Source organism: Phocoena sinus, chromosome 15 (genome assembly GCF_008692025.1).
Source record: "Phocoena sinus isolate mPhoSin1 chromosome 15, mPhoSin1.pri, whole genome shotgun sequence".
NCBI classification, from domain to species: Eukaryota; Metazoa; Chordata; class Mammalia; order Artiodactyla; family Phocoenidae; genus Phocoena; species Phocoena sinus.
The window spans coordinates 58,337,292-58,352,059 of NC_045777.1; the positions used below are offsets into that span (position 1 = coordinate 58,337,292).

At 35.6% G+C, this 14,768-nt stretch overlaps 1 protein-coding gene across 5 annotated transcripts in view; it reads left to right on the forward strand.

Annotated features, from left to right (window-relative positions):
• The first annotated feature begins 351 nt into the window (after positions 1-351).
• ATF7IP2 (activating transcription factor 7 interacting protein 2) overlaps positions 352-14,768 on the forward strand; it is a 75,622-nt gene continuing 61,205 nt past the window's right edge. For all 5 annotated transcript variants that reach the window (XR_004345862.1, XM_032605898.1, XM_032605900.1 and 2 more), the window contains exons 1-2: positions 352-459; positions 13,025-13,881. Coding sequence is in view for 4 of the 5 variants with exons in the window: in XM_032605898.1 (XP_032461789.1) it covers positions 13,035-13,881 (847 nt within the window). In the remaining variant the exon portion in view is untranslated. The remainder of the gene's footprint in view (positions 460-13,024; positions 13,882-14,768) is intronic.

A 14,768-nucleotide genomic window follows, 5' to 3' on the forward strand; every position in this document is an offset into this window, starting at 1 on the left:
CAAGATCAATTATATTTTATTGTAGTGTTTTAATAATTCAAATGGGTTAGCCAGTGCTTGCGGACGGGCCGCCTGTTTTTGTAAATACAGTTTTTTTAATAGATTTTCGGAAAACTTTCAGTCGCTCAAAGTAGAGGCCCAGCTCAGGCGCTTGGTCGCGTAACCCGCTGGTAAGTCTAACGTCCTGACAAAGAAGCTCGGGAAGGCGAACTTTCCACACCCCTCAGCAGACTTCCACTTCCCCGCCGCGTTCTCCCCGCCCCCTTCATCCGCTCGTCTCTGATTGGCTGGGCTGCCGCAAGTGCGCGCTGCCATTGGCCGGAAGTCCATCGGGGCTGGGCGCAAGGGAAACTTACCTCAGCTGGTTCGCGAGGAAGCGTTATTGTGCTCGGCGGCAGCGGTTGTCGGCGGTTGTCGGCGGTTGTGGGGAGAGAAGCGGCTGGCGCGGCGCCTCACTAGGTACGTTGGGGCCGGGCGAGAACCCTGCGCGAGTGACAGTTGGCCGGGACGGAGGTTTCTTGCGCGCCGCGCGCCTGAGTGCCGGCCCCCGGAGGCCTCGGAGCGCCGCGCGAGCCGGGCGGTTGCGGCGGGGTTGACTCAAATGTGTCCGCGGAGTCGTTGGGGATCCGACCCGGCCGGCAAGACCACGGCGAAGGGCGAAAGGACGTGTCTCCACCCGCTGTCCGAGCGGGTGGTGGGCGGCGGCGCGGGCGAGTCGGGGCCGCGGAGGGACGTTGCCTCAGGGTTTGGTACTCGCCAAGTAAGTAAGTGGAAGCGTGGGGCCCTACCGGACTACATTTACAGACTAACGGAGAAAATGTAGTAGTCCTCCGCGCAACTTTGGGATTCCGTCGCCAAATTTCCAGGAGTTTCAGTTATAATTTATCTGAGGAAACCAGGTGCCAGAACAGTTAAGTGATCTTCATCAGGCGGTGGGGAGGCTTTCCTTGATGTGCATTTTATGCAGAAGGTACTAGAACATCAGGGAAAACAAAATTCCGAGCCTTAATGCCCACATGCCTTTTTAAAGGAAAGCGCCTGGAGCACAAACGTGTAATGTACACCTGTGGAGCTCACCAGTGTTGGGATGCTGTGATTGAAGAATGAAAACCGTGTAACGGCAGGCGTGGTTCTTTAACACAGTTTATTTTTGAGGAAGTTAAAAAGAAAAAAACCATTTCCTGCTTGTCGCCCTTCCCTCACCTACTTTCAATTTTGGCAAGTTCAAGAATGTGTCCTGTACAGAGGAAGCAATTATTTTGCTTTGTCTCTCTGATTACAACCTTGCTGTGCTTGGAAAACTGGCTTGGAAAACTGACTTCCACCTTTCCGTGATACTGTGTTGAAGATGAAGTTTCCAACATTGTAAGCCAGCATGTGTTGCTTGCTTTGTGACGAGCCGGTATTTACTGCTCTGAAGACTCATAGGTGGTCAAGACCTAGAAAAAGATGATCATACTGAGTAATTCATTAGGAATAAAATATTAAAAAATAGAAGAATTATGTGAAACCCACTTAAACGGGCTGTTACGCTAGATTGGGATTTCATACTCTTTTATTATGATTTTGTCATATATTGTAGCCAGTAAATGACTGGCGACAACTATTTGCAAAACAAGTGGGGAAGAACATTCAAGATAAAAATAATTTATATCACAGGAAAGCTATTGAAAATACAAAAATGAAGCATCTGGCTGAAGGACTGATTACATTGAGTTCAGCTCTTGTGAAGTATGTCTTCTTAGTTCGTTCATCCTTCAATACATTTTTGGAAATGTTGAGTCTGACCGTAATCAAATTAATCTACTTAACTCTCAGTCTTATCTGCAGATTTGTACAGACTACATCCTAAGATTGACTTCTGCCTCAACAGAAATGCATGATTTGCATCTTTTAAGAACTGGTGTATCTGGGTACATCTTGAATTTTCAGCTGTTTATCTTATTGAAGCTCATACTTCACCTCAACCTTCAATTCTGCTGTATTTCCTTGCTACTTAACATCTTGAATTCTGGTATGAAAATATTGCATGATCCCTGCATCTTTGCATGTGCAAATCATGTAGTTTTCTTATAGTGGGTGTGTACAGATGTATTTCATTTTATATCAAATTTTAAATAATATATCGGATACTTGTTAAAAATAAACTGATTTTAAATGCACAAGAGTACTAGTTCTCATTAAGTTGAGTGAGATTATATTAAAATACAAAGAAACATATTCTATCTTATTTTGTCTCATATCCTTACATCGTTTAAATACTTATTCTGTTCTCTAAAGCTTAATTAAACCTTGACCCATATCTTTAAAATGCATTACTATAGACTCAGGTAACTTCGTATCCTTTTTTTATCTTTACCAGTCTTAAGTAGGACAGAAAGATTGTAGTCAGGTAATATCTAGAGGGAAGTAAGCATAACTGTTTGGGTAGGGGAGATAATTGGATATAATGTGAATTTTTGAATTTCTGATTAAATTTCTAGGGATATAAGGGGTGTTTGTATACAGATCTTACTAATTTAACCATTAATTATATAGAGGCACTATATGTATCTACTAAATGTGGTATCAGTATACCTTTGAAGTTCTACTGTGTATAGTGCTGCTGATATGAAATAGCTTATGGTAAAGCTATGGCAAAAGTTGCTGAGGCCTGTTCTGGTACTCTTTATTAAGGAAAAAATAACCCTGGGTGGCTTTCCAGAGGTTCATTTTTATAAGTTGAGTATTCATTTAGGTAGCATTTAATAAAACTTCTACATGAAAAGCATCTCACTGAGGATATAAAAGTAAGACAAGTCTCTGCCCACAAATATCATGACTAAAATATGAATTTCTAATGGGAAATTCAGATAAGGAAGTAGTTCTTTTGGGGGAAGTCTTTCTCTGAAGAGATGATCTTTAAACGAGACCTTGAAGGAGTGGAGAATAAGGGAAAATGTTGGTATATGACTGTTCTGATGAATTTGAAAAAAAAGTGAATGATAGGTTTATAGGAAATTCAGAGATAAAATTTAATAGCTTCAGGAAAAAGGAAATATAAAAAAGATAATGCAGTTGTGATTCTCTGGTTATGTATTTGCTTGTAACAACTCAAGTATTGATTTAATTACAAATGTGATGAAAAGATGTATAGGGTATAGAAAAGAGCTAAATCCTCATCTGTATGTATAGGACCTTGATAGTGGCCAAAATTTGTAATTCAAGAAATACTACTGTGAATGTATTTTAAAATACTGAGATTAAAAGAGAAACAAGTTAGTTTAAAATGATTGTTACTAGGCATTGAGTGTTGACAAGCAACTACTTTATTTCACTGTGAGCATTTTATGCTGCTTAATTTTTTTTTTTTTTGGTGGTACACGGGCCTCTCACTGTTGTGGCCTCTCCCGTTGCGGAGCACAGGCTCTGGATGCGCAGGCTCAGTGGCCATGGCTCACGGGCCCAGCCGCTCCACGGCATGTGGGATCTTCCTGGACCGGGGCACAAACCCGCATCCCCTGCATCGGCAAGTGGACTCTCAACCACTGCGCCACCAGGGAAGCCCTATGCTGCTTTTATACCACTACATCGATAAAATTTTTTTAAGTAAAAGCAAAATTCTACTACCACTTAGAAGATGCTAATGCTGCTGGTCCATGGACCACATTTAGAGTAGTAAGGATTAGTTCATGCTCATTATAAGATTGTCACCTGGCATAAGTTGGTCATGTTTTGTCCTTTTGTTGACCACTATATATCCCTTAAAGGTAACATTGTTACTTCATAATATCTGATTTGTACTTGTGATATGAGATTTGAGTCTTACGATCCTGGGTTTAAATACTGGCTCTGAACTGTGTTTTTCTGAACAAGTTATACAACCTAGCTTACATTTGTTTTGGTGTAAATGTAAAATATAACAGGAATTGTGCTTTATTTAGTATTGATATGTATAATGTATTAAGGTAATATCTCAGCAACAAGCATCACTAGAGATAGAGACATTTTTTAATGAGAAAAACCAGTCCAGCACCAGGAATAGAGAAAATAAACTCAATCAGTGTGTACCCATGGCTTCAAACTATATACTGTAAGGGGGGAGAGACAGTGATTCAGTTAAAAGAAATAGACAAATAATAGTGGAATAGACAAGTTGTGGAATCATAGTGGATCACTCTGAACACACTCCTGTTTTAATAGCTGGAAGATTATAAACAACACAGCTAAGAAATTTGAACTAGTTGGCGTCGACATAGAATAACACTGTACCCAACAATGTTGGAATACAGGTTTTGCTCAAATAACACATGGAGCTTTTGAAAAAATTGGCTGTGAAACTAGCCTCAACAGATAATACAGGATGGAAATTATTCAGAGGACATTCTCTGATTACAGTGCAATTAAATTAAGCTAACCTTCAACAACAAAACTGCAACTTGGAAATCTGCAATTGCCTGGAAATAAATGTATTTCTAAATAATGCACAGATCATAGAAGGAATTATAATGGAAATTAGAAAGTATTTTGAACCAAGTAATAAGAGGGCTTATCAGAATTTGTGAGACTTGACAAAGAGACAGGACTTAGAGGAAATTTTGTAGCTTTAAATGCAAAAAAACAAAAAGGACTGAAAAAGATTTGAGTTTTATCTCAAGCTGGAACAAAAATCAAGCCTGAAGAAAATTGAATCATAAAACTAACAGGAAATGATGAAATAGAACACTGCATACAATAGAGAGTCAGGAAAGTCAGAATGTCAGTGCTTTGACAGTATTGATTAAATGGATAAATTTCTAGTAAGAGTGACCAAGAGAAAGAAAAACAAAACATGTCAGTAATATCAAGAATAAAAAGAGACAACACTACAGATCCTGCATATATTACAAATGTAATTAGAGAATATTATGAAGAACTTTATAAACTTGAAATTCTGTTAAATTTTGAAATTTTGTGTGAAAAAAACAAAATTAACAGAAAAGTAAAATATGAATGATTCCTGTATCTATTTTTAAAAATTCAATCATAATTGAAAACCTTTATCACTAAGTTAACTCCAAGCCCAGATGGCATTATGATGAATTATTTCTAACATTTAAGGAAGGAGTAATACTATTTGCAGACAGAAACTCTTCAGAGAATGGAAAAAGACTTTCCAGTTTTTTATATGAAGCCAAAATAACCCTGATTTCAAAACCTGATAAAGGAAAAGAATGACTCATCTTTCTCATAACATTGATACAAAGTCCTAAACAAAATGTTAGCAAGTTGAATACAGAAACATGAAGCAAAAAAATGGGCATATTATGACTGACTGAGGTTTCTTTCAGAAATAAGCTAGGTTTAGTATTTTAAGAGATCAACCAATATGATAGAAGTTAATTGAAAAAATGAGATTATATTATCTAAATATATATGAAAAGGATAAAATTGAAAATGCATTAATGATAAAATCTGGGAATAGAAGGGTATTTTATTAATCTAATATAGAGCATTTGTAAAACGTATAGCAAAAATCATAGTGGTGTTAGTGAAACCACACACTCCTTTCAAGATTGGTAATGAGTGAAGGATGCCTGCTAACAGCATACCCATTCATAACATACTGGAGGTTCTAACTAGTGCAATAAGAAAAATAAGGCTTAGCAAGAAAATTATGACACTACATAGAAAGTTCAAAAGAACTTACTTGGTTTAATAAGTGAATTTAATGAATTAATTGGAGATACGATCAAGAAAAAAGCACTGATTGTATTTCTGTATGATACCAGGCAGAAAAATGAAATTTTAAAGTGATGCCACATAGAAAGTATTAAAAAATGAATGCCTATGTCAGTAATGGGATAGAGGAACAAAAGACATGAAACATATAAAACAAAGTAAAATGGTAGCTAGAAATCCAGCTATACAATATTAATGTCAAGTGTGAATGGATTAAACAATCCAGTCAAATACCAGATTGTCAGACCAGAGGAAAAATAGCATCCAACTATATGCTGTCTGTAGGAGACACACATAGATTGAAAGATACAATTATGTTGAAAGTAAAAGCATAGAAAAAATCATGTGAATAGCAACTATAAGAAAACTAGGGTGGCTATACTAATTTCAGACAAAATAGACTTTAAAATAAATATTAGAGGTAAAGAGGGACATTTTGTAATAAAAGGTGCAGTCCCTTAGGAAGTTATAACAATTACAAACATGCCACTAACTAGCGCCAAAATATATGAAGCAAATATTGACAAGAATTGAACAGAGAAATAGAAAATTTCAACAATAATAGTTGGAGACTTCAATACAACACTTTCATAATGGAAAACTGGGTGAAAGATCAATTAGAAAAGACTTTAATAACGCTGTAAATCAACTAGACCTAAGAAACATCTTTTGAACACTCAACCAAACAAAAGCAGATTATATTCTTCTTAAATGTACATAGAAAAATTTCCAAAATAGACATTATGCTAGGCCATAAAACAAACCTTAACACATTTTAAAGGACTGAAACCACAACAAACTACATTCTATGACCACAGTGGAATGAAATTAGAACCTAAGAAGAAGAAATTTGAGAAATTCACAGCTATGTGGAAATTAAACAACACACTCCTAAATAATGAGTGAGTCAAAGGAGAAATCATGAGGGAAGTTAGAAAATACTTTAACATTAATGGAAATGAAGACATAACATACAAAACATTTTGGGTACAATTAAAGCTTTTCTTAGGACATTTGTTGTGATAAATGCCTATATTTAAAAAGAAGACTTCAAATCAATAAACTGACTTTTAATCTTAATGCAGAAAGAGGAAACCTAAGCAGAATGAAGGAAATGATTAGTAAAATCAAGAAAGAAAAAAATAAAATTAATAAAATCAAAAGTTGTTTTTCAAAAAGATAACAAAATTGACAAACCTTTACCTAGAGTGACCATGAAAAAGACTCAAATTACTGAAATTTGGAATGAAAGGGTGCATTACTACTGATCTTGCAGAAGTTAAAAAGATAATAAGAGACTCCTATAGAACAATTCACTTATATACTGATCAGTTTTATAGATGAACTAGACAAATTTTTTTTTTTCTTTTTGTGGTACGCAGGCCTCTCACTGTTGCGGCCTCTCCCGTTGTGGAGCACAGGCTCCGGACACGCAGGCTCAGTGGCCATGGCTCACAGGCCTAGCTGCTCCGCGGCATGTGGGAATCTTACCGGACCGGGGCACGAACCTGTGTCCCCTGCATCGGCAGGCGGACTCTCAACCACTGTGCCACCAGGGAAGCCCTAGACAAATTCTTAACAAGACCAAAATGAACAAAACTGACTCAGGAAGAAACAGAAAATCTGAAAAGCAAGTAAAGAGATTGAATTAGAACACAAAGAAAAACTCAGATGGTTTTTGTTGTTGAACTCTACCAAACGTGTAAAAATACCAATTTCTTACAAATTCTTCAGAGAAATAGAAGAGGAAGGCACACTGCCCTGATCATTCTGCGAGACCAGTATTATCCTGGTAACAAAATCAAAGACACTGTAAGAAAATGACAGAACAATATCTCTTATGAATATAGGTGCAAAAATTGTCAACAAAGTACTAGCAAGTTGAATCCGGCAACGTCATGACCATGTAGGGTTTATCCCAGGAATGCAAGGTTGGTTTCACATCCAAAAATATGTTAATGAATGTACCATATCAATAGAATAGAGAACAAAGCCATATGGTCATGTTAATGCTGAAAAGGCATATTCTGACAAAAATCCAAGGTTCCTTCATGGTAAAAAAAAAAAAACAAAATAGAAGTAGGGTTAGTTGGGAAAATTTTTTTAACCTGATAAAAGGTAACTGTGAAAAATCTACAGTTAACATTATGCATAATGATTAAAGACTGAAGGTTTTCCTCCTAAATAGGGAGCAAGACAAGGATGTCCACTATTGCCACTTCTAGTCTACATTGTACAGGAGGTTGTAGTCAGGACAATTAGGCAAGAAAATGGAATAGATTGGAAAGGAAGAAATAAAACTGTTGACAAATGACATGATCTTGTATGGAGAAAATCCTAAGGAATCTGCAAAAAGCTATTCTGAGATGAGAATAAGATCAATAGAGTTGCAGGATGCAAGATAAATATACAAAATTCTATTGTATTTCCATGTACTTGCAGTGAAAAATTTTGAAGTTTCATTAACAATAGTATCAAAAAGTGCAAAACTTTAACTCTGAAAAGTAAACATTATTGAAAGAAATTAAATGTCTAAGTAAATGGAAAGACATCCCATATTCATGGATCAGAACACTTGATAGAATGAAGGTAATTGCTCCCTAAGTTGATCTAAAGATTCAACACAATCCCTATTGAAGTGCCATCTGGCTTCTTTGCAGAAATTGTTAATCTGGTCCTAAAATTCATATAGATATTCCGAGAACTCAGAATAGCAAAAACAGTCTTGAACATTGAGGACTCACACATCCTGAATTCAAAACTTACTAGAAAGCTATAGTAATCAAGACAGTGTGGTACAGGCATAAGGCCATGCCTATATATCAGTGGGATAAAATTGAGAATCCAGAAATAAACCTTCACATTTATATAGACAATTGGTTGTTTTGGTTTTTTTTTTTTGCATTACGCGGGCCTCTCACTGTTGTGGCCTCTCCTGTTGCAGAGCACAGGCTTCGGACGCGCAGGCTCAGCGGCCATGGCTCACGGGCCTAGCTGCTCTGCGGCACGTGGGATCTTCCCAGACCGGGGCATGAACCTGTGTCCCCTGCATCGGCAGGTGGACTCGCAACTACTGCGTCACTAGGGAAGCCCTAGGTAATTGGTTTTTGATGAGAGAAACAAAACAATGAGGGAGAAGGAATGGCCTTTTCAAAAGGTGCTGGAACAGCTCTATGTCCACATGCAAAAGAATAAGTGTGGACCTTCTCCCTCACTTTATTTCTAACACACATAAAAATTAACTCCAAATGTATCCAAGAGGTAAAACAATAAAATTTTTAAACAGAGATAAATCTTCATGACCTTGGATTAGGCAGTGATTTTTTTTTTTTAGATATGACACTAAAAGCACAAGCAACAAATGAAAAAGTAAATTGGGCTTTATCAAAATTTAAAACTTTAGTTTCTCAAAGTATACCATCAAGAAATTGAAAAGACACCCACAAAATGTGAGGAAAAGTTTGGAAATCATGTCTATAGGGACTCAGATCTGGAATATATAAAGATGTCTTACAAGTCAACCATGAAAAGTCAGATAACCCAATTTTGAAGTGGACAGATGGGCTGAATAGTCATTTCCCCAAAAACAATATACCAGTGGCCAATAAGCTCATGAAATAATGCTCATCATCATTAGCCATAAGGGCAGTGCAAATTAAAATGACAGTGAAGTCATCACTCACACCAAGATGCAATACTAAAACAGACAGATGATAATGAGTATTGATGGATGAAGAGGTGCTAAAATTGGATCCCTCATACTTTCCTGGTGTGAATGTAAATTGGTCCAGACCCTTTGGAAAACAGTCTGTTTCTTAGAAGGTTAAATGTAGAGTTACTGTATGATCAGCAATTCCATCCTTGGGCATATACCCAAGAGAAATGAAAACCTGTTCACACAAAAATTTATACGTGAATGTTCATAGCATTATTTATAATAGCCAAATCTGGTTCTTTAGCAAGATGTGAATATCCAGAGTTATTCTTGAAAGTACAGTTTACCCTTGAACAACATGAGTTTGAACTATGCAGATCCACTTATGTGGGTATTTTTCAATAGTAAATATTATAGTACTACATGATCTGCAGTTGAATCTGCTGATGGAGAATTGTGGATATGAAAGCATCATAACCACATATATGAAAGGCCAACTGTAAGTTATATGTGGATTTTCAACTGCATGAAGAGTTGAACCCCAACCCCTATGTTCAGGGATCATATGTGTGTGTGTGTGTGTGTGTGTAAATATAATGTAAGAGTAAAGTAAAACCTGGGATATAAAGTTCTAAATTCAGTGAAAAGAAATCTCTTGACCTCAGTGGTTAATGAAATGTTAGCTGAAAAATGCTTTTAGGGAATGTTTAAATATACTAGGCTCCACAGAATTGTAAAGCATTTGTAGACCTTAAAAAATAGGACATTTTCAGGGCTTCCCTGGTGGCGCAGTGGTTGAGAGTCCGCCTGCCGATGCAGGGGTCGTAGGTTTGTGCCCTGGTCCAGGAGGATCCCATGTGCCGCAGAGCGGCTGGGCCCATGAGCCATGGCCGCTGAGCCTGCATGTGTGGAGCCTGTGCTCCGCAACGGGAGAGGCCATGGCGGTGAGAAGCCCGTGTACCTCAAAAAAAAAAAAAAATAGGACATTTTCATACTAAAATGACATGGAGATAAACATAAATAATAAAATGTAAAACATAACAAGTTATAAAAATCAGAGGGCATAAAACCAAATGTAAACTAAAGCTTTAATGTGTCATTTACAATAAATGTAATTGGATTAAATTCTCCTATTAAAAGACATTCATTAGTTTAAAATATTTTCAATAGGTTTTATAAGAGACATCTAAAAAAAGTTGGTGGGATGAACAGCAATATATTCAGCATGAGTTACATCACCAGATAAAATAGAATAAAAGAGACAGATTAGATTATGTTTTTACAGTTTAATAGGATGCTTTCAAACAATTACAGGCATACCTTGTTTCGTTGCACTTCTCTTTATTGTGCTTCGCAGATAGTGTGTTTTTTACAGATTGAAGGGTTGTGGCAACCCTGTGTTGAGCAAGTCTGTGGGCAGCATTTATCTAACAGCCTTTGCTCATTTGTGTCTCTGTCACATTTTGGTAATTCTTACAATATTTCAAAACTTTTCATTATTATATTGCTATGGTGATCTGTGATCAGTGGTCTTTGACATTCCTATTGGAATTGTTTTGGCATTTTTTGGACAATAAATTATTTTCAAATTAAGGTATGTACATTGTTTTTTTAGTCTATTGTACACTACACTACAGCATAAATAGCTTGTATGTGCCCTGGGAAACCAAAAACTTCATGTGAGTCACTTTATTGCAGTATTTGCAGTGTCTGGAACCTAACCTGCAGTATCTCCTAGGTATGCCAGTATACATCTGAGGGAAAGCAAAATTACATCCCTTCCTATAACTATATCCTAAAATCTAGATGGATTGAGGATGTAAATTATAAATGACAAATCTTTAAGACTTGAGAAAATGTAGATGACCTGTCTTTCTGACCTTGTGCTGCAGGACAGTACCACAATTCCAAAGACCTCTGTGAAATGTGGCTTATTTGCAGCAAAAGACTCAAGTCTAAATGTCAGGATGGTGATGCCAGTGATCCCCCAATTAGACTGAGTTGTTGCTTTTTATGCTCCCAGTAATAAATTTCACTCACCCTCACTACAACATGTAAACTATTTCTTCACCTTTTAGGCAGTTACCAGTACAGTTCACCCTTGGAATTATTCTTTTTTTAAAATTCTTTTATTTCTATAGCTCTTTTTTTTTCAGACTTCATTTTTTTAGAGTAGTTTTAGACTCACAGCAAAATTAAGAAGAAGATACAGAGATTTCTCATATATCCCCTGACCCCCACATGCATAACCTCTCCCATTATGAATATCCCCCACCAGAGTGGTATATTTGTTATAATTGATGAATCTATGGATCATTCTCTTCTTGATCTTGATTCTGATTAAATGGGTGTATTCAGTTTGTGAAAATTCTTTTAACTGAACACATGATATGTGCACTTTTCTGTAGGTACTTCAGTAAAATGTTTGGAAAAAAAAAAAAACCCAAAATAAAAAAATTAAAAATTGATCAACCTTGCTAGAGAAAAGATTTGGTTTGTCTTTGGGGAATATTACAAATACTGTATTCATGAAAAGGCTATCAAATATGTAGTCATATAGAGAAAATAGAGTTCTATTTTGTATCAGGCCCTTAATGAAAATGTGCTATTTTTCTGGATTTCCTGATTTTTATGTATACATAACAGGTTTTTGCAATTTGAGTTTGTGATATCTTTTCTTTTTCTAAATAAATATTCACTTAGCCTTCAAGTCTAACAAATCCTGGAACTGTTCCTGGTCAAATGATATAGTGAATGAAAAAACTACAGTAAATGAAAACTTTGAGTAAGAAAATAGATAAGGATAAATCAAATTATTCAGGTAGCTTTGACTGGGTTATTTGCACCTTAAAATGTCTTAGATTCTGACTTCGAGTTTAATAAGTGCTCTATAGTTTGTTAGGTAACTGGTCTATCATGTATTATATAATTTTTTTTTTTTGCTTGTATTATGCCTTTAAGTGCCTTGTAATTTGGCAGTTTTCCTTTCTTTTAAACCATTTACTTACCTATGGTTCAGATCAGGCTTGATGTGGATACTGAGAAATAAATACTAAAATATTTTTCCCTGCTATGTAGTAGATTTTTCTTAAATTAATAGAAATAATTCAAAATTAAGGATGTATTGAAACCTAACTTGGCTTTCTTATTTGAACTAGCATCACGTTGTGTATTTTAGTGCTCATTTCATACTGATGATTGTTGAGAATTACTCGTGCAGTACCATTTATTTGGAAATTTGAACATTAGGAAAGCTTTAAAAAGGTGCCACGGTATGTAGAAAATGGAACACTCCACACAAAACATTGTTTTTTGTTTTTATGAAGAAATGCAACTTAATCTTTAGATTATCTAAAGTATGGCCTACTTGGATTATTTAAATCAGAACTTAATGGTTATAGTAGTGAGGTGATATAACAAAAAGTGGCCAGATAAATTATCAGACTTAGTATCAAATAGAGGCTTACTGACAGTATAAATTTTGACTTTATATAGAGTTATAGAACAAAATTAAAATTATCAGTAACAGATGAAAATGGGTATATTTTTCAATAAAAATAATTATCTAAATCTGGAAAGATTAGTTACGGCATTATTTTAATGTTGTAAGTAAATGTTAACTTTTGTCTGCTAGAGATATTCATTTAAATATGGTATCTTAAATTCTAGGATATGAAAGATGGCAAGTCCAGATAGAAGTAAACGGAAGATTTTAAAAGCAAGAAAAACAATGCCTGCAAGTTGCCGGAAGCAAGCAGAGATCCTGAATAAGTCAAAGAATGTTGAAGCACTAGAAACAGCAGCAATTGGGAATAATGTGTCAAGTAGTAATCAGAATTCAAGTACTGATGTCATAAGTAGCAAATGTAGACATTCTGAAAATGATGCTTCCTCTTTGGACTCTATAAAAATTTCAGTATGTGCACCAAAAAGTAAAGTATTTTCTCAGAACTTAATAAAACCACTAGAAATTGTTGATTCAAAAACAAGATTAGAATACAATGAAGAACAAGTTGTGTACCCTTATGAAAAGCCAAGTAAAACAGTAGAATGTCCCAGGAAACTCTTTACACAAGACGCAAAAGATTCACAAAACACTTTTGAAAGCCATTTTGAATGTCAGGCAAGTGTAACACGATCCATTTTTGAACATGAAGAGGATTGTAATCTGAAATCCATTTGCTGTCCATCCAGTGTATTGAGTGGTGTAGTTCAGATGTCAAAGTCTACAATAACCAATACCTTGGATGATAAGAGAACTGACAAGATAGTTTCTTATTTAGAAACAAACTCCAATTCTGAGTTTCGTGATAAAAAACAAAATAACACTTTAACTTTAAATTCAGATATCCCTTTTGTGCCTGTTGATAAAATACCTAACTTGGTAAATTCAGTCATTTCTAGTAACTGTGCTGCTGACATTTTGAAAAGTGAAGAATCCTGTAGAACCTGTCATTCCAGCATTTTAAGTTGTGAAAGTACAGATGCAAAGTGGCTGTCCTCATTTGACACTGATAGTAATAACAGTAAGTGCATACTTACGTATCTCTTGGAGAAGTTAAAATAGTTACTTTGCTTTGGGCAGTTTCATAATCTCAGAAACAGTAGAGTACACATAGACAGGAAAACAGTAAATGATAATTATTTCAGAGTATCTTATTTCTGAACCATTCTTGGTGGGGAGGGGGAATGGTATCCTCTATGTCCAAAGGGAAGTAAATTCTGGCAAAGAAGGAATCAATCACTTTCCTTTGAAAGTACAACAAAATCAAAAGGTGGTTTATAGAAATTGCTTGGTTTATTTCATTTACACCTTTTCTTTTTTTTTGAAGTTTTATTAAATTAATAAGGAGGCTAGTTGAAAGGCAGAGTGGGTTTTTTAAATAGTTGAACCCATTTCTTTCCATAGAATTGGCCTGTATATCACATGCCAAGTGTAAGCGGATAGATAATAAGAATACATACGGGTTTGTGTGTAAAGTGAGAAACTCATCAAATAATTAAACCAATGAAGTTCTAGGGTTATAAAGTTATTAAAATAGCACAAGTAAATTTCATTAAAAGGGTGTTTTTGTAGGTTAATGAAATACAAGAAAAACTTGATTTACTAGGATAAATTGTATTTGTGTTCTTGTGTATGCTACAGAGTGATCATTTAACAAGGTGAATTTTAAATTGCTTAAAAATAATAGTAGGATCACCTATTAAAAATATGTAGGACTGCCTAAGTAACTCTAAAAATAATGTAAGACCACCAAGTAAGTAACTGTAAACAGAAGATCAAATGCTGTAATTTATTGTTTTTGTTAGTATTAAGTGTATATTAAATACTCTGGAAGGAAAGTATATCTGAGACCAGGACTAAAATACTCTTTTTTTTTAAGGATTAGTTTGTCAGAATCTTTTATACATT